The following is a 21,255-nucleotide window of genomic DNA, read 5'->3' on the forward strand; positions in this document are numbered from 1 at the left end:
ATAGAATTTTCAACTCCAAAGTTATTTTGGTACTTTCAGATTTTAAGGTGATTGTACAGTTTTTTAAGGAGCTTATTTGCAATTTTTAATTTTTAGTGAGTTTTTTTATTTTTTATTTTTTCAAAAGGTATTTATAAATTTTAATATGTTCATAGGGGTTTTCCTAATTTTCAAACTCTTTGTGGGCTTTACAATTTCAGATTGTGTAAGCGGCGAATCAAAATTTTTAGATTTCAGAGTGCTTTTTGTAATTTTCAAAATTTGACATATTTTTTTATATTTTAAAATACTTTTCAGAGATTGCTTGTAACTTTGTAGTTTAACATTGTTCAGAGCACTAATTTAAGATTTTAAATTTTCAAGTTGTTTTTTATTTTCATTTTTTTCAAGGTTTTTTTTGCAACGCAAGTTTTTTGGAAGTTTATTTGTATGTTTTAAATTTTTGGGGTGCTATATGTAATTACAGATTGTTCATGGAACTATTTAATAATTATTTATTTTTAAGGTGTTTGTTGGTAATTTTTATTTTTATGTGTTTTTTATAATTTTTGATTTTTCAAGGAGGTGTTCGTATTTTTTTTAATTTTAGGGTGTTGTCTATAATTTCAAGTTGTTTAGGGGACTATTCAAAGTTCTCATACTTCAGAGTGATTTTTATAATTTTCAAAATTTTCAGTGAGGTTCTTCCTGTAATCTTCAAATTTCATGGTTTTGCCAGTAATTTCATATTATTCAGGAGGTCGATCCAAAATCTTATATTTTCAAAGCTTTTGTGTATATATGCATGTAAAACTCTTATTTATTATCGTTTAATAAATTTATTAGCTTTGTAGAGCATGCATCTTTTAGTTTCCCACTTGCACTCAAAGTCAATCTAATACAAATTTCAAACTCATCTTGTCGATGTCTCTCAAACAGCTTTTAACTCAAAGGTTTTGTCAATGGGTTTGCCATATTATCGACATAAGCAACTTTAATAATGTCTATGCCTCCCCTCTTGGTAATTTCCAAGTGATACTTTCTTTCGATGTGTTTTGATTTATGGTGAGTTCTAGACTCTTTAGCTTGTGCAATTGCTCCACCATTTTCACAACACAAAGTGATGAGAGATTCGACAGTAGGAACAACACCTAACTCATGTACGAATTTTTTAATCTAAACTTGTTCTTCCGTTGCTTCATAAGCTACAGTATTTTTTGTTTTAGTTGTAGAATATGCTATAGTTTATTGCTTACAACTCCTTCAACTAATAACTCCCCTATTTAATACAAAAACAAACATTGATGTAGATTTTTCAATACTAGCTAGGATCCGACTTAAAATCAGAATATCATAATTCTGATATTCAAGTTGTTTTTTTATAATTTTTTTTTTTGATTTTTTGTGGTGTTTTATATAATTTTTAGCTTTTTCAAGGGAGATTATTTATAACTTTTCAATTTTTAGGGTATTGTTTATAATTTCAAGTTTTTTGGGGGACTACTCAAAATTTTCATATTTTAGAGTGTTTGTTTATAATTTTTGGAATTTTCAGTGTGGAGATTGTTAGTAATTTTCAAATGGAGTCTGTTAGTAATTTTCAAACTTTAGGGTTTTGCATGTGATTCATATATTTTCAAGCATTACAGCTTACTTAATATGTTACTAGTTAATATTTTTAAGAACAAAATGAGAACCGCAATATAATTATCCAATACAATTTGGTAGATACACACAAATTTTTATTTTCTTACGTGATCAATATATTGCATATAGGTAAAGATAATGATGTAAGGAAGGGTGTTAGCAAAGAAATAAGATGGAAGCCCCCAAATATAGGGATGCTAAAAATCAATGTTGACGGTGCAATGCTTCGTGAAACAAAATTGTCATGGATTTGGCGCAGTTATACGAGGCGAAAACGGAGTGGTTTTTGCTTCAATAATGTCTGAAAAATGAAACGGGTTACCCTCTCCAATGATTGTCGAAGCTATGGCAATAAGAAGGGCAATACAATTAACACAGAGAGTGGGTTTGGTGAATATTTAAGTTGTTTTTTTGGAAGTCTATAGATTTTAAAATTTTAGGGTGTTACATGTAATTGTAGATTTTTCATGGAACATTTTCATAATTCTGATATTTAAGTTGTTTTTTATAATTTTTTGTGGTGTTTTATATAATTTTTAGCTTTTTCAAGGGAGATTATTTATAACTTTTCAATTTTTTAGGGTATTGTTTATAATTTCAAGTTTTTTGGGGGACTACTCAAAATTTTCATATTTTAGAGTGTTTGTTTATAATTTTTGGAATTTTCAGTGTGGAGTTTGTTAGTAATTTTCAAATGGAGTCTGTTAGTAATTTTCAAAATTTAGGGTTTTGCATGTGATTCATATATATTCAAGCATTACAGCTTACTTAATATGTTACTAGTTAATATTTTTAAGAACAAAACGCGAAACGCAATATAATTATCCAATACAATTTGGTAGATACACACAAATTTTTATTTTCTTACGTGATCAATATATTGCATATAGTGAAAGATAATGATGTAAGGAAGGGTGTTAGCAAAGAAATAAGATGGAAGCCCCCAAATCTAGGGATGCTAAAAATCAATGTTGACGGTGCAATATTGCTTCGTGAAACAAAATTGTCATGGATTTGGCGCAGTTATACGAGGCGAAAATGGAGTGGTTTTTGCTTCAATAATGTCTGAAAAATGAAATGGGTTACCCTCTCCAATGATTGTCGAAGTTAGGGCAATAAGAAGGGCAATGAAATTAACACAGAGAGTGGGTTTGGTGAATATTATTGTAGAGATCAGTGACAGTTAATTAATGAAGGGATGAGTAATGATCTTCTCTAATACAAAGGCAAGTGACGATCTGAAGTTGGTGGTCTTTTCTTCTCCACGACATTCATTCGATTGGAGTATTATTCCATATGCTTCTTTTTTTTCATGTAGAAAGAGCTGGGAATAGTGTTGCTGATGTCCTTGCAAAAATGGCTATGGGGGTGTTTGTTTCACCAAAATTTTTGGTGTTTGGTATGGATTACAAGTTTTTGGATCAAAAATTGAGGTGTTTTGTATTTTAGGATTTCATAGATGGTGTTTGTTTTAAGAAAATTTTTAGAATATTGAATCCCAAAAGTACAAAGAGTGCCCAATTTTTAGAATTTGCCAAATCCTCTCAATTGGAGAGGATTTTGACAAATCGCATAAAGAATGTGCTTACCTCTCAATTGGAGAGGATTTGACAAACCCAAATTTTGTCTTTTGGTGGGAGGTAACCTCACCAATATAGCATATTCATCATATTATAAAATTTTGACATTTAGTAATGCTACAATTTGAGCTTGAAACAAACAAAACATTACAAATTGTAGCATTTCAAATCCCAAAATATTAATGAAACAAACACCATTTTTTAAAAATCCCAACCCATAACAAAACACCTATGGATTTTAAATCCCATAGTGAAATCCATATCCTAAAATTATAGGATTTGAAACAAACACCCCCTATAAGTTTTTCCAAATGTATGATTTGAATCAACTGAAGTAATTCCAACAGTACAACCTCTCATCGAAACTAACGCTTCAAGTGCTAAATAAAATGCGACCACTCATCCAAGCAATTAAGACATAGGTATGAACGTATAATTATGAAATAAATGTAGTGATCAACAATCTAATTAAGCCACTTTTGCGAGAGTCGAAAAGAGGATGAGCTATATAGTGATCTTAATTACGAAGGATTTGAGAAACCGTAATTAGGTCAAAAATTAGTTGAAGGTAAAAGCTCACATTTAAACTAGCACAAAAATCACAGAATTATATGGACTTATAGTTTACAATCCAAATCTAAATCAATTCAACCTAGCTCCATAAAAGCTGAAGAGCTTAAAAAAATATTCAACAATATCACTAACAACGTGAACCCGAATTTGGATGATGATGTTTTTTCATGTGCTCCATGATTATCTTAATAAAAAAATTATTTTTTTAAATAAATTTTGTATGGTAACTGAATGTATGTGATAGAGACAATGCTGCTAGAAAAATCAACAAGGGTGTCATCATTTTAGGACATATTCTTGCCTGAAAATAAATAAAACAGAAGTCAGAATCTAAAAATTGACTTTCTTTTCTCTGTCCTAACGTGGGACAAAGTAAAACGTGACAAATCATTATTTTAAACATTCTTCACTTTCTTCAATATTTGATTTGGATGAAAATTAAGGGGATTAAAAACTTAATATATCTTATTTTCCTTAATTTTTGACTTTCGATCATTCGCTTTTATTAGAACCGACTGTTGGATTTAATCTAATAAATCTATTTGCGGGCACATATGATTAATCAATGTGTATTGCTATCTTTCAGGATAACCCACTAAAGTGATCAATTAAGTTGGGTTAATGAGTATTTAAATATAATCATGGGGTTATATGTGCAGATACCAGGTTGTAATTGTAATTTATTGAGGGGCTAAATTACAAAAGTATAACATCTATAAATAAGGGGTTATGGTCCCTAACCTAGGGTTACATTCTCTAATTCTCTACACCCCCATCTAGCTAGAGAAATTCGGATTTAGAGAAACCCTAAGATTAAAAGATCCAAAACACATCTCAAGGTTCATCCATGGATTCAGGTATAAGCTTCCGCTCATTTATGATTCTTGTTAATCTCTTTGAATTAATCATGGCTATATGGTTTTAGATCTCAAGTTTTGATTTAGATCTAACAAGTGGTATCAGAGCCACCTTGATTAATTCTTAGGGATTTAAGTTTTATTGGGTTTTTTGATCTTAAATCTCTGGTTAAAGATTCAATTTTGTTCTCGGATGAACAGTAATGTTCGGATGAACAGTAACGAAAATTTTCGGATGAACAGTAAAGTTTTTTTGGATGGGCAGTAACTGAAAAATCACCGGTGAACAGTAACTTTTTGGATTTTTCTTTGATTTTTTCTTCAATTTTTCCAATTCTGGATCTGTTTTGAAAATAAAAATCAAAGGTTTTTTTGGGTTTGTCGGCGGCGGTTTCAATTTGAAACCCTAAGGGTTCGTGCGTGCGTGAAACGTGGCGAACATTAAGGAGGTGGTTACCTCAAATTTTGGCGAAGCTGAAAGCTTCAAACGAACCTCGCGTTCGTTCAATTTTAACCGAGCTTCGCGCTCAACGAACCTCGCGTTCGTTCTAAGGTGAACCTCGCGTTCAACTCAGGTGAGCGTCAAGCTCAATTTTAACGAATCTCGCGTTCGTTCTAAGGTGAACCTCGCGTTCAACTCAGGTGAGCATCAAGCTCAATTTTAACGAACCTCGCGTTCGTTCTAAGGTGAACCTCGCGTTCAACTCAGGTGAGCGTCAAGCTCAATTTCAACGAACTTCGCGTTCGTTCTAAGGTGAACCTCGCGTTCAACTCAGGTGAGCGTCAAGCTCAATTTTAACGAACCTCGCGTTCGTTCTAAGGTGAACCTCGCGTTCAACTCAGGTGAGCGTCAAGCTCAATTTTAACGAACCTCGCGTTCGTTCTAAGGTGAACCTCGCGTTCAACTCAGGTGAGCGGCTTCAGACGAACCTCGCGTTCGTGCTTCAGACGAACCTCGCGTTCGTGCTTCAGTCGAACCTCGCGTTCGTTCTTCAGTCGAACATCGCGTTCGAACTTCAGTTGAACCTCGCGTTCATCCTTTTTTTTAACGAACCTCGCGTTGGATTGATGCCATGAATGAAGAGTATAAGTCTATGCAAGACAATAAGGTTTGGGAACTTGTCCCATTGCCAGAAGGTGCAAAACCAATTGGTTGTAAATGGATTTTTAAAACCAAGCGGGATGCAAACGGTAATGTGGAGAGGTATAAGGCGCGTCTTGTGGCTAAAGGCTATACTCAAAAGGAAGGCATTGATTATACAGAGACTTTCTCTCCGGTTTCATCGAAAGACTCTTTCAGAATAATCATGGCACTTGTTGCTCATTATGATCTTGAGTTACATCAGATGGATGTTAAGACTGCATTTCTCAATGGAGACATTGATGAGATGATTTATATGGTGCAACCAGAAAACTTTGTGTCAGGAGACCCAAAGAATATGGTTTGCAAATTAAGGAAATCCATCTATGGACTCAAGCAAGCTCCTCGTCAATGGTATCATAAGTTTCAACAAATAGTTATCTCGTTCGGTTTTGAGATGAACATTGTTGATGACTGTGTATATCACAAGTTCAGTGGGAGTAAGTATATTTTTCTGGTTCTGTATGTGGATGACATCTTGCTTGCCACTAATGATATAGGCATGTTGCACGAAACCAAGAGATTTCTATCAAAGAATTTTGAGATGAAAGATCTTGGGGACGCCTCTTTTATATTAGGGATCCAGATACATCGAGATCGCTCTCGGGGTATTCTTGGATTATCACAAAAGAGCTATATCGATAAGGTACTTAAAAGGTTTGGCATGCAAGATTGCAGACCAGGTGACACCCCTGTTGCTAAAGGAGACAAGTTTAGTCTCAATCAGTGCCCTAAAGGTAACCTTGAAATTCAGGAAATGCAGAAGATTCCTTATGCTTCGGCTGTAGGAAGTCTAATGTATGCTCAGGTATGTACGCGTCCGGATATTGCGTACATTGTTGGGATGTTAGGCAGATACTTAAGCAACCCTGGTATGGATCATTGGATAGCAGTCAAAAGGGTTATGAGGTATCTTCAGAAAACAAAAGATTACATGCTCACATACAGAAAATCAGAGAAATTAGAGGTCATTGGGTATTCGGACTCTGATTTTGCTGGATGCCAAGATAGCAGGAAGTCTACATCAGGCTACATTTATATGTTAGCAGGAGGAGCTATATCATGGAAAAGTGTCAAACAAACACTAGTAGCTTCCTCCACTATGGCAGCAGAATTTGTAGCTTGCTATGAGGCATCCAATCAGGGAATATGGCTGCGAAATTTTGTCACGGGACTGCGCATTTTGGAAAATGTTGAAAGACCACTAAGGTTATATTGTGACAATAAATCTGCAGTAATGTATTCCAATAACAACAGGAGCTCAACTAAGTCAAAACATATTGACATTAAGTTCCTGGTTGTGAAAGAAAGGGTACAGAGTGGACAGATATCCATAGAGCACATTGGGACAAACTCCATGATAGCTGATCCTCTTACTAAGGGATTGCCACCTAAGGTCTTTCATGAGCATACTGCTCATATGGGTGTGGTATTATTTGAGGATATTATGTTTTAGTGGGAGTTTGTATTTGTGGTGCTTTATGTTTGTTTGTATTGTCTGATCAGAATAAAGTTTTCAGTTAAGACACTCTGTTACATTATGTTTGGTTTTGACCTCACTAAGGAGGACCAGTTGAAAATAGACATGTACTGATCACATTGCATGTAATTTTCATGCTGCACATCCATGATTGATCTATGTCGTTTGATTGTATTGGTATATGTGACCATTGATGGGTCGAGTCACGATAAATGTGACGAAGGCCGCTTTGATCCTATATTGATATAGTCAATGGACGAGATTGTTCGGAAATACCTTTTCAGTGATAGCAATTTTTGAGCTCATAAGGTTATACACAATTTAAGGAATCATATGGTGCCCAAGTGGGAGATTGTTGGATTTAATCTAATAAATCTATTTGTGGGCACATATGATTAATCAATGTGTATTGCTATCTTTCAGGATAACCCACTAAAGTGATCAATTAAGTTGGGTTAATTTGGTATTTAAATGATCATGGGGTCATATGTGCAGATACCAGGTTGTAATTGTAATTTATTGAGGGGCTAAATTACAAAAGTACAACATCTATAAATAAGGGGTTATGGTCCCTAACCTAGGGTTACATTCTCTAATTCTCTACACCCCCATCTAGCTAGAGAAATTCGGATTTAGAGAAACCCTAAGGTTAGAAGATCCAAAACCCATCTCAAGGTTCATCCATGGATTCAGGTATAAGCTTCCGCTCTTTTGATTTTGTTAATCTCTTTGAATTAATCATGGCTATATGGTTTTAGATCTCAAGTTTTATGATGTAGATCTAACAAGTGGTATCAGAGCCACCTTGATTAATTCTTAGGGATTTAAGTTTTATTGGGTTTTTGATCTTAAATCTCTGGTTAAAGATTCAATTTTTGGGTTCGGATGAACAGTAATGTTCTCGGATGAACAGTAACGAATTTTTTTTTCGGATGAACAGTAAAGTATTTTTTTCGGGTGAACAGTAACTTTTGGGAATTTTTTGGATTTTTCTTTGATTTTTCCTTCAATTTTTTCCAATTCTGGATCTGTTTTGAAAATAAAAATCAAAGGTTTTTTGGGTTTGTCGGCGGCGGTTTCAATTTGAAACCCTAAGGGTTCATGGCGAAAATTAAGGAGGTGGTTACCTCAAACGAACCTCGCGTTCGTTCAATTTTAACCGAGCTTCGCGCTCAACGAACCTCGCGTTCGTTCTAAGGTGAACCTCGCGTTCAACTCAGGTGAGCGTCAAGCTCAATTTTAACGAACCTCGCGTTCGTTCTAAGGTGAACCTCGCGTTCAACTCAGGTGAGCGTCAAGCTCAATTTTTTTAACGAACCTCGCGTTCGTTCTTCAGACGAACCTCGCGTTCGTACTTCAGACGAACCTCGCGTTCGTACTTCAGACGAACCTCGCGTTCGTACTTCAGACGAACCTCGCGTTCGTACTTCAGACGAACCTCGCGTTCGTACTTCAGACGAACCTCGCGTTCGTACTTCAGACGAACCTCGCGTTCGTACTTCAGACGAACCTCGCGTTCGTGCTTCAGTCGAGCCTCGCGTTCGAACTTCAGACGAACCTCGCGTTCGTACTTCAGACGAACCTCGCGTTCGTACTTCAGTCGAACCTCGCGTTCATTTTTTAAACGAACCTCGCGTTCGTTCCCAAGTTGAACCTCGCGTTCTTTTATCAAACGAACCTCGCGTTCGTTCATTTTCAGACGAACCTCGCGTTCGTGCTTAAGTGAGTCTCGTACTCAATACAGTCGAACCTCGCGTTCGAAGTTAAGGGAACTTCGTGTTCATTATGGTTAAGCCTCGGCTTTTCATGGGTCCACTTTGGTATACTTAATTTATTCAATTAAGTTATGGGCCCTAATTAAGCTGTGAGACCCCAATTAAGTTTTTGGAAATTCAGTTGATTTAAATTAAAACTTTTTAATTTAAATCTAATTTGGTTTTTAATCAATTATTTAATTCAAATATTATGACACTAAGGTATTAAGGTTGTCTCTCACTCCAATTGATTAATTGAAACAAGAAGTTGCCAAAGTAACCTCTCTTGTGTAGATTGTTCATGAGGAATGTGAGATGTTTGTGTGTATGCTTTCGTGTAAATATTTAATCGGCCCAAAGGAAGGTTAATATTTATTTAGACTGTATACACATCTGCGATGATAAGCGTGTGACAATTATAAGGTTTACATGTGAATAATGAATCGATCCAAAGATAGTTTCATTATTTGACATGAGTTATTGTCAATGTTTGATCATTGCAACAAGGTATCACTTACAAGTTAATATTACTGTCCAAAGACTTGATATTAATGTTGTGCCGGTATCTTGGATGGGGATTGTCATTATTTGAATTTTATTGATTATGGTTATTGATGTGAGCATTTTTGTTTTATTTCAGCTAATGCATCTGCTGCAACAATTTCTGCTAACATCAACTCAATTCCCATGCTAAATGGGACAAACTTCAAGGTTTGGAAAGAGAACATATTAATTGTTCTTGGCTGCATGGATCTTGACTATGCATTAAGAACTGAACAACCCCAACCTCTCAATGCGGATAGCACTCCTGATGCAAAGAAGGAGCATGAGAAGTGGGAGCGTTCAAATCGCATGAGTCTTATGATCATTAAGCGCGGCGTTCCGGAAGCCTTCAGGGGCATAGAATCCGAAGGGATTACTAAGGCTAAAGATTTCCTTGCCGAAATTGAGAAGCGTTTTGCGAAAAACGATAAGGTAGAAACAAGCACGCTTTTAGCTCGCTTGATTTCAATGAAGTATAAGGGCAAAGGAAATATCAGGGAGTACATTATGGAAATGTCTCATATTGCTTCAAAGCTTAAGGCACTTAAACTCGATCTTTGTGACGAGTTATTAGTGCATCTGGTTTTGTTGTCTCTTCCTGCACAGTTTAACCAATTTAAGGTCAGTTATAACTGTCAAAAGGAGAAATGGACTCTAAATGAGCTCATTTCATACTGTGTGCAAGAAGAAGACAGGTTGAAGCAAGATAAGACAGAAAGTGCTCATTTGGCCTATGCCTCTAAGGATAAGGGCAAGAAAAGGAAGAATGATAAGGAAGCTGCTAAGGGTCCAGTTGAGAAGAAACAACATAAGGATAATCAGGGTTGTTTCTTCTGTAAGAAGCCTGGACATGTAAAGAAGGACTGTACAAAATATCACGCCTGGCGTGATAATAAGGGTACGTTCCTTGCTTTGGTCTGTTCTGAGGTTAATTTAGCTTCAGTACCTAGAAACACTTGGTGGTTAGACTCTGGTGCTACTACTCACATAAGTGTTTCTATGCAGGGTTGCCTGAGCTACCGAAAGCCAAGTGATGTTGAAAGACACATCTTTGTGGGCGACGGACAATCGGTAGATGTGGAAGCAATTGGGCACTTTAGGTTGTTGTTAGGAACTGGTTATTATTTGGATTTAAAAGATACTTTTGTAGTACCGTCTTTTAGACGGAATTTGGTTTCTGTTTCTGTATTGGACAAATCAGGTTATTCTTGTTCATTTGGAAACAGTCAATTCAGTTTATCTTTTAATTCAAATGTTGTGGGAACCGGTTACTTGAGTATTTATGACAACCTATATTTGCTTGATACAATTGCTTCTTACAATGAATCCTTGCATGTGGAATCACGTGGTACTAAGCGTAAATTAAATAAGGAAAATTCGGCGACATTATGGCATAAGCGCTTAGGTCATATCTCAAAAGGTAGAGTTGAGCGTCTTGTGTCTGATGGCATTTTGGATTCCCTTGATTTTTCGGACTTCGACGTATGTGTTGAATGTATCAAGGGAAAACAGACCAAAGTGAAGAGATTAGGTGCCAACAGATCTTCGGATGTCTTAGAATTGATACATACGGATATTTGTGGGCCATTCCCTACGGAATCCTGGAATGGTCAACAATATTTTATATCATTCATAGACGATTACTCACGTTATGGGCACCTATATCTTATTCATGAAAAATCTGAGTCTCTGGACATGTTCAAAGCCTATAAAGCTGAAGTTGAGAATCAACTCAACAGAAGAATTAAAACCGTCAGATCTGATCGTGGTGGTGAGTACTACGGTAGATATGATGGTTCAGGTGAACAACGTCCAGGACCATTTGCTAGATACCTAGAGGAATGCGGTATCGTCCCACAGTACACTATGCCGGGTTCACCTAGCATGAATGGTGTAGCTGAAAGACGAAACAGGACTCTTAAGGATATGGTAAGAAGTATGATTGCTCATTCTTCTTTACCAGAGTCACTCTGGGGAGAAGCACTTAAGACAGCAGCTTACATTCTGAATAGAGTACCAAGTAAAGCAGTTGCTAAAACACCTTATGAGCTTTGGACTGGTCGAAAGCCCAGTTTAAAGCATTTACATATTTGGGGATGTCCAGCTGAGGCAAGGCCTTATAGGCCAAATGAAAAGAAATTGGACTCCAAAACAGTTAGCAGCTACTTTATTGGGTACCCTGATCGCTCTAGGGGCTATAAGTTTTATGATCCCACTATAAGGAATATTTTTGAGACGGGAACAGCAACATTCTTTGAGGATGTTGAGTTTGGGGGGAGAAATAAGGTTAGAGACATTAGTTTTGAGGAGGAATTGGCTTCAGATCCAATCCATACAGTTACTTTTGACAATATTCAGGTTCCTATACCTGTTGTTGCTCAAGAAGTAAATCCGGAACCTCAAGATGATAATGTTGAACAACTCCCTGTTCCAGAAGAACAAACTCAACAACCTCAAGAACCAGTGCCATTAAGGAGATCCACGAGAGAAAGGAGAAATGCTATTCCGGATGATTATATTGTATTTCTCCAAGAACATGAGGAAAGTAGTGGAATGTTAGAAGATGATCCAATCAACTTCTCTCAGGCCATGAAAAGTTCTAACTCTCAACAGTGGATTGATGCCATGAATGAAGAGTACAAGTCTATGCAAGACAATAAGGTTTGGGAACTTGTCCCATTACCAGAAGGTGCAAAACCAATTGGTTGTAAATGGATTTTTAAAACCAAGCGGGATGCAAACGGTAATGTGGAGAGGTATAAGGCGCGTCTTGTGGCTAAAGGCTATACTCAAAAGGAAGGCATTGATTATACAGAGACTTTCTCTCCGGTTTCATCGAAAGACTCTTTCAGAATAATCATGGCACTTGTTGCTCATTATGATCTTGAGTTACATCAGATGGATGTTAAGACTGCATTTCTCAATGGAGACATTGATGAGATGATTTATATGGTGCAACCAGAAAACTTTGTGTCAGGAGACCCAAAGAATATGGTTTGCAAATTAAGGAAATCCATCTATGGACTCAAGCAAGCTCCTCGTCAATGGTATCATAAGTTTCAACAAATAGTTATCTCGTTCGGTTTTGAGATGAACATTGTTGATGACTGTGTATATCACAAGTTCAGTGGGAGTAAGTATATTTTTCTGGTTCTGTATGTCGATGACATCTTGCTTGCCACTAATGATATAGGCATGTTGCACGAAACCAAGAGATTTCTATCAAAGAATTTTGAGATGAAAGATCTTGGGGACGCCTCTTTTATATTAGGGATCCAGATACATCGAGATCGCTCTCGGGGTATTCTTGGATTATCACAAAAGAGCTATATCGATAAGGTACTTAAAAGGTTTGGCATGCAAGATTGCAGACCAGGTGACACCCCTGTTGCTAAAGGAGACAAGTTTAGTCTCAATCAGTGCCCTAAAGGTAACTTTGAAATTCAGGAAATGCAGAAGATTCCTTATGCTTCGGCTGTAGGAAGTCTAATGTATGCTCAGGTATGTACGCGTCCGGATATTGCGTACATTGTTGGGATGTTAGGCAGATACTTAAGCAACCCTGGTATGGATCATTGGATAGCAGTCAAAAGGGTTATGAGGTATCTTCAGAAAACAAAAGATTACATGCTCACATACAGAAAATCAGAGAAATTAGAGGTCATTGGGTATTCGGACTCTGATTTTGCTGGATGCCAAGATAGCAGGAAGTCTACATCAGGCTACATTTATATGTTAGCAGGAGGAGCTATATCATGGAAAAGTGTCAAACAAACACTAGTAGCTTCCTCCACTATGGCAGCAGAATTTGTAGCTTGCTATGAGGCATCCAATCAGGGAATATGGTTGCAAAATTTTTTCACGGGACTGCGAATTTTGGAAAATGTTGAAAGACCACTAATGTTATATTGTGACAATAAACCTGCAGTAATGTATTCCAATAACAACAGGGGCTCAACTAAGTCAAAACATATTGACATTAAGTTCCTGGTTGTGAAAGAAAGGGTACAGAGTGGACAGATATCCATAGAGCACATTGGGACAAACTCCATGATAGCTGATCCTCTTACTAAGGGATTGCCACCTAAGGTCTTTCATGAGCATACTGCTCATATGGGTGTGGTATTATTTGAGGATATTATGTTTTAGTGGGAGTTTGTATTTGTGGTGCTTTATGTTTGGTTGTATTGTCTGATCAGAATAAAGTATTCAGTTAAGACACTCTGTTACATTATGTTTGGTTTTGACCTCACTAAGGAGGACCAGTTGAAAATAGACATGTACTGATCACATTGCATGTAATTTTCATGCTGCACATCCATGATTGATCTATGTCGTTTGATTGTATTGGTATATGTGACCATTGATGGGTCGAGTCACGATAAATGTGACGAAGGCCGCTTTGATCCTATATTGATATAGTCAATGGACGAGATTGTTCGGAAATACCATTTCAGTGATAGCAATTTTTGAGCTCATAAGGTTATACACAATTTAAGGAATCATATGGTGCCCAAGTGGGAGATTGTTGGATTTAATCTAATAAATCTATTTGTGGGCACATATGATTAATCAATGTGTATTGCTATCTTTCAGGATAACCCACTAAAGTGATCAATTAAGTTGGGTTAATTTGGTATTTAAATAAGTCATGGGGTTATATGTGCAGATACCAGGTTGTAATTGTGATTTATTGAGGGGCTAAATTACAAAAGTACAACATCTATAAATAAGGGGTTATGGTCCCTAACCTAGGGTTACATTCTCTAATTCTCTACACCCCCATCTAGCTAGAGAAATTCGGATTTAGAGAAACCCTAAGGTTAGAAGATCCAAAACCCATCTCAAGGTTCATCCATGGATTCAGGTATAAGCTTCCGCTCATTTATGATTCTTGTTAATCTCTTTGAATTAATCATGGCTATATGGTTTTAGATCTCAAGTTTTGATTTAGATCTAACACCGACTATATAAGAAGTTTTATTCTCGCTTGTGTTTTCTGAGTATTTTCTCATTATTTTAATTTTAATTTATTTGCAGCAAATGCTAAATTTACTTCCATTTAAAAGAATTTCTAATATAGGTGAAATTTCTCATTATGTAAAATTTTTTTTCTGTCCATTTTCTACTGATTACTCGAGCACAAACATACCCTCGCAAAAACTATTGTGAACTGGTGGTTCCTGGTTCAGTAATTGGTCAAAATGGTCCCCTCGACCTTGTGTCATTATCGAACTGCAGCCCATTTAATGAGCCCGAATTTTACAGGACTTCGGCCCAGGACCGCCTCTTTCACATGCGGACTACATCTTTACGCATTAGTTGTTTCTTGTCCTCAATTGAAAAAAAAATTCTAATGATGTGGAAAGAAATTTCCATGTGCCATTGTAATAAGAATCAAGTAATTTGCACCCTTCGCACTCTTATCGTATGCCCATGAATCATGACGGTGACTCTCCCTAACTTTTTTAGGCATTAGTTTCTCGTATCTGCAATATTGTCACTGTAGTCCACACAAGCGTTTCAAATTGCCCCTCAAGTCCTATGAGGCCTTGCAATTAGCCCCTCAATCACTAAAATATCCATCAACTTATATTTACCCTCCCAAAACTCTAATTGCACAAAACACAAGGTGGGTGTCATTTTGGTCATTCAGAGACTGATTTGCAAGATTCACCTAGGATTTTGGGGGACACGTGAGAGATTTTATAGATTTGAGGACCTAGTGAATGATTGATGGACTAATATCTAATCCTTCAAATAAAGATTTAATGGAACAGCCTAGATTAATTTATAGAGGGTCTTCACTTCCCAATGGATGCTGATAGGTACTCAGTAAGAGATGTGATAGATATAGAGAGATGAGGTAAAAAGAAATTTATATAAGATTCACTTGTTATTTATTTATCGGTTTTTCTATAGAGTGTCTATGGGTACTCTATAAGGAAGGAGAGAGATAGAGATAAATAACTAGTTCATGGCCCCCCTGAATTGCATTAATTTCTGTGCATAATTTATTTCTCTCTATCTCTCTCATCACTTATAGAATGCCCATGGACACTCTATAGAAAAACCGTTTATTTATTTCTATCTATCATTTTCTAACGAATTCTAACGCACCCGCTAGTAAAACCGTTTTATAGAATATATATATTCCACCACATGAATCTTTTAAGGAGGGAAAGAATTTATGAAAACTATATACATTCAAACCAAATACCCAAATCTAAGAGCATGATCAAACAAAAATTCATCCTAACTACCCACTCACTCTCATAACTGAATCCATTAAACATCTCTATCTCAAAACCGTCCAATCTAGCGTCTAAACATTAAATATATGCATTATGGCACTATGCAACCTTTACTTGAATTTTTAAATGGTATAATTTAACCCTCATTAATTAAGGCACGAGTCTAGTTGTGGAAATCGCCGTCCACCTGTCTCGAAGTCGAAGCTCGTTTGATTATTTTGAGGTCGAATGTTTGACCGAGCTCATTTAGTTTACGTGCGCACCCACCAACGTGCACGTGTCCCACAGCCAAAGATCTAGCTCACGAAATTAACTAAAATCCAAAATTGTTGGGGGTGTCCTACGAAATTTACCCTACGCTAGAGCCCATAACGGGTCACATCGAGCAATCAATTCGGACTATCCACATCAGAACCATACCCGCACTCACCCGCGAAACCTGGCCACTCAAGCTTCACGTGTGGCCGTCGCTGTTCCGCTTCTCGTCGGTCACTGTTCCCACCCCTTCCGAACATTCATTCGCCTCGCCTACGTACCCACAGCACGTAAAAACCCCGGGCCCCACTTGCGGCGCGTAAAGCTCTGGGTCCCACTTCAGTAATTAGCGCGCACCCGCAGCGGAAATCCCAACGGCCGGATACACACGGAGTGGCAACATCGCAAATAGGGGGAGAAGCGGAGGGCGTTTCTCAATCAACCCCGCTTCCGACTCCGGCGAAAGCCAAGGGGTCGGTTCAGTCAGGACTAGGTCTAGCGAACCGTTGGTTCTGTCGGTTTTCGAACGTCTCTCAAAAAATATCGAGTGAAGTTGCACAGCTGTTTTAGCTAAATTAAGAAACATTAATCTTTCTCGTCCAATTCTTTAGGTTATCTCGTATGTCTAGCTGATGGCTGCGCTCGTCCAATCAATCGCTCAACAAATTGAAATTTGAATTTTTAGCGTTTGAAGTTATACATATCATTTTAGTTTTTCTCGTCAAAAAATGAACTTAAGTTTTGAATAATTACGTTGTGAAAATTTGATGGTTAGGTTAACTTACACGAAAGTAGCTGAAGTACGGATTATTTTTTATACTTCTTAGAAGAAAAATATGTTTATTTGGAAAAACTACTTCTTAAAAACTGACCGCCTACATGTCATCTCTACTTCTTGAATCTTTTTCCTCCCATTGAGACTTAGAAGTAGCTGAATTTGAGTTGATTTAAAAATAAAAGCATTTTTGTTATTTCATAGATATTCTTTATTTTTAAATATCTCGAAAGATCCTCTTTCTCACTTCCTAACAAATATTTATAATTGCTGCCGAACGAAAAAAGTGAATGAATTAGAAGAAACAATATTCCCTCTACTTCCAAAAATTTATGGGGAAAAAATAGTACTTCCGCTATTTTTTTTCTTTATGATTCTAAAAGTGATAAATTTTATTTACTTCTTATGCTTCCTATGTACCAAACAGACACTGAAATAATTTAAAACCGAATCAAACGGAAATTATTCTTAAGCTGTTTTTTGTTGAAAATTATGGTTGAGTTGGTTTATTTTTTTTTATTAATTATGAATACGAGCTCCACCACCTACTAACCTTAACCCCGGTTAACTCCACTCTAACCACAGTCAGCTTTCTCTCTCCTCCCCCTTTATATACGAAGCACTCCCCGCACGTTCTCTCTCTCTCTCTAAAAATCCAGGTTCCCGCATTCTCGTTCACAAATAAAAACCAGGCTTTTAATTGAAACTCACCTGAGATCGCCGGAGATCCGTCGGCGATGGATCACGATCTCATCCCCGACGAGGAGTCCGTTTACAGAATGCCGAAGCACCCCTCCCACCGCGCGCTCCCGGGCGTCTGCCTTCCCCTCTCCCACGCCTCCTCCTCCTCTGGCCCCACCTGTCTCAGCTACCGCCCCTGCTCTTGCCTCCCTTCATCATCTTCGTCGTCTTCATCCTCCTCCTTCTCCTCTCTCTCCTCTTCCTTAGATCCCCAGTTTCCCGCCAGATCCAGCGTCTCCGGCGCGGTCGGCCGCGTCTCGGCCCTCATCGACAGAGAGCCGGCGTTTCAACGGTCGAGATCGGTCGCGGTTCCGCTCGTACGGATGAGACCGGAGGAGGAGGACGAGGGGAGGTCGGAGAAGGGGAGGAAATGGGGGAGGATCTGGGGATTCTTGAAGACGAAGGAGAAGGAGGAGGCCGAGAAGATCGAGAAGCTGCCGAGGTCGAGATCCGTCGGGGTTCCGATCTTGAAGGGGAGGAAGTGGAGTTTTCCGAGCCCGATGAGGGTTTTCCGATCGAAGAAGACGGCCAAAGTCGTTCAAGAACGGTCGCCGTCGTCGATTTTAAGGTAGAGGAATTGGAATTTTTTGCCCCCTTGACTTCGATGTTATTATTTGTAAATAATATTATGTTTTTTTTCGGGGGGTAAATTACGGGATCAGTGTGTGTGATAGGATTCTTTAGATCTTTTCTCTTTAGTCAGTTAATTTGTATAAATTGGCTGATATTATTCCTAATTTTCTTTACTCGGCAGATTTTATTTAGATAATATGTATTTGATATCGATTTACAAAGTAGTTTCTAAACTAATGCAAAAAAAAAAAAAAAAAAAAATTTACGATGGGATTTTTCGTATGAGCAAATATATAAATTAAAGGAAAAAATTGCAACTTTTTAGCAAGCAATCTTTTCCCTAGATAAGGCTTGTTTGATTTTGCTTCACCATTAAACCAGATACCATGTGGATTAATATTATGTGAGATCTAGGGACTGCCCAAACGTTTTCAGAGCTGAAAACTAAAATAAATAAAATTTTATCCGCAACATGCAAATTTAATAAAAAAGATGGAGCTTGCATATTAGTGAATTTTATCTCTCAGCTTTCCGCTGCGAACGAATGGACTCCCAAGATATATTTTTGTGCTCCTCTACGCAGACTACGCTGTGGTCAACATCATCTTTCACAATACTTGGTTTTTTCCTTGATTTTTTGCTGTGGGTAAATTTATTATGCCTCTTCCGCAACAACCAAAGCTCGGTAAAACCACTGTCCTAGCTCAAGAGGCTCCCTATCCCATGTCCTAAGCTCAAATTTAGGGAGTATGATGTGAATATTTGGCTCTAACAAGCTCCCTATATGGTATTCCAAATATAGGGTTCTTGATTTGGTATTCTAAATCAAAAACAAGAAGAGACACTCCCTGTATCTACAGTACAATAATATGTTAGGAAAATGATTTAAGGACCCAAAATATGGGACCAATGGAGGGGACAGGTGAGGTGTCTCCTCCCTATTGCATAATGAGTGAGGTGTCTCCTCCCTGTATCTACAGTACAATAATATGTTATCATTTTTGGACATATCATTGATTGCAAACACAAATCTACAGTACAATAATACGTTATAAAGCGGGTAGGTGGGGTTGTAATTGATAGAGTTGTTATCGGGTCATGCGATCATGCGATCGAAAATAAACTGCAACGGCTTTTGTACAAGCGTGTAAACGCGCACGCGGTAGCGCGTGCGCCGTTTGTGATCGCGTGCGAGTAGAGTAGTATATAATACAGGCCCGTGGTCGACCGAAATCACGAGGATGCCACTACACGAGATGTTTGTTCGAACTTTGTGAAACCGCATGCACATTAATTAATCTACTGTATTATTACGGTATCTATTTGTGCTAAAACTTCGGTTTCCCCCACCCTTCTAGTAGCCTTCTATTGATCATTATATAGATATCACTTTCGATTGTGAATATGTATATATATATATATATATCGTATTAATTTTTTTTTGTTGTAATCAACCATCTAGATATAGGTGCGTGTGGGCCGGCCGAACCTGACCTATGAACTAGCTCACTCGGGTTTCCTCGAAGCTGGACCCAATTCAATATCGAGCAGCCACAAGTTAAAAGTCAGCCCGGCCCGAGAGCGATCGCATAGCTGGGCAGGATCTGAACCGCGGTCCCACGAGCGGTTCGCGGGGGTCGAGCCGCTGATTATTTTTTCTCTAGCTCGATCGTGCCTACTACACTGTGAAAAAGGACATCGTGTACGCTGTTACTGACTTGTGCTTTTATAAGCTATACAACTCCTCGAATCAAAGCCTAAATCTATCAAAAGACATTCTTGTTGTCTCGGGTCTCAAAGAATAAATACTCCCAGAATATCAAAAGGAAACGGAAATGTTTCCCTTCACGACTGCACGTGCAAATACTCCTTGTTCCCTATTCCATAGGCTATGGCACATGGCCATGCCTCTGGGTTGGGCTAAATCAATAACAAAGGGTTGGATTGATTGAAAAACAATCTTGAGCACGGCCGGGCTGGGCCCCGGATTGGTCAGAATTGGCCCAAGTGAGCGGCCCATGCCCACGCCTTTATCTGGGCCAACTTTTCAGATTGACCTATGTCTAACCTTGATTACATATCAATATATCATCTCATTAAGGTACGTTTGGATAACGGGGAGATATGTGAAAGTAGAGGAACCTATTCACCTCGTTTCGAAAGTTTTAGCGGGGAAAGTATTCTCCCGAAAAGGACGTTAGATGGACCGAATTAGAGGGATCAGTCATCCGAAAATTGGGATTCATTTCTTGTCGCAAATATTCACTTGTGGCATACCACCGCATGTACATTCCCATAATAATGTTGTTTCTCCAAAATAAAACTTATTCTCCTTGATTACCTTACAATAAATAGAATCCCCACTTAAATGGAGTGGAAACTAGGGAAAAAGAATTCTCTTACCTTCCCTTCTATTATCTTCTCCATATTCCCTTAACTTCCCCTACACCTAATGAAATTCAAAGGCATCCTGATATACTTGGTATCTAACAACTAGTTATAACAAAGTCGGAAAAAAACTCGACTTAAAAATGATTCCAGGTAGTTGGCTGCAACAAATTATGTTTACTAACAATTTACATATAAAATTGACGATTGAATATGGTTTTTTATAGAATGAATCTATTTTAAAGGAGGTTTAAAAGGGAGGGTGGGGGACTAAAACTCAGGTATGACATATATGAAAGGAAATTACACACATTGTTGAAGTGCCACTTTTCCTATGACAAAATAAAGTTAAGTCCAAGTATGAAGCGAGAGAGGTTGGAAATTGGTCAAGAAATAACTATAGTCGACGATACTGGGGGCTTTGGTTTCAGCCGGTTGAAGATTGAGGCTGGAGTCAGACTCAGTTTGGTCTACCAACTTTTTTCACCAATGAAAGCCTGAAAAAGGACTCTCCCAAGCCCTATCGTGAAATCAACATGCTAGTTGCTTTTGTATGAAAGCGCAATGCGTGAGACATTTTGTTGGTCAAATATATGCAAAAGTCAATCTTTAACCCATTTCATTTGAAAATGTGTTTTGTTTTATTTTCCGCAAGTCAAAGTTTTACTTCTTTAATTATTGTATTGGACTTGAATACTGGTTTCATTGCGGTCCG

The 21,255-nt window shown here is 37.7% G+C and overlaps 1 protein-coding gene across 1 annotated transcript; it reads left to right on the top strand.

Moving 5' to 3' along the window:
- Nucleotides 17,576-18,316, top strand: LOC109826380. Its single transcript, XM_020393412.1, has one exon. The coding sequence runs from the start codon at nucleotides 17,576-17,578 to the stop codon at nucleotides 18,149-18,151; it is 576 nt and encodes a 191-aa protein (XP_020249001.1). The 3' UTR covers nucleotides 18,152-18,316.

The sequence above is a fragment of the Asparagus officinalis genome, chromosome 10 (assembly GCF_001876935.1).
Source record: "Asparagus officinalis chromosome 10, Aspof.V1, whole genome shotgun sequence".
Lineage (NCBI taxonomy): Eukaryota > Viridiplantae > Streptophyta > Magnoliopsida > Asparagales > Asparagaceae > Asparagus > Asparagus officinalis.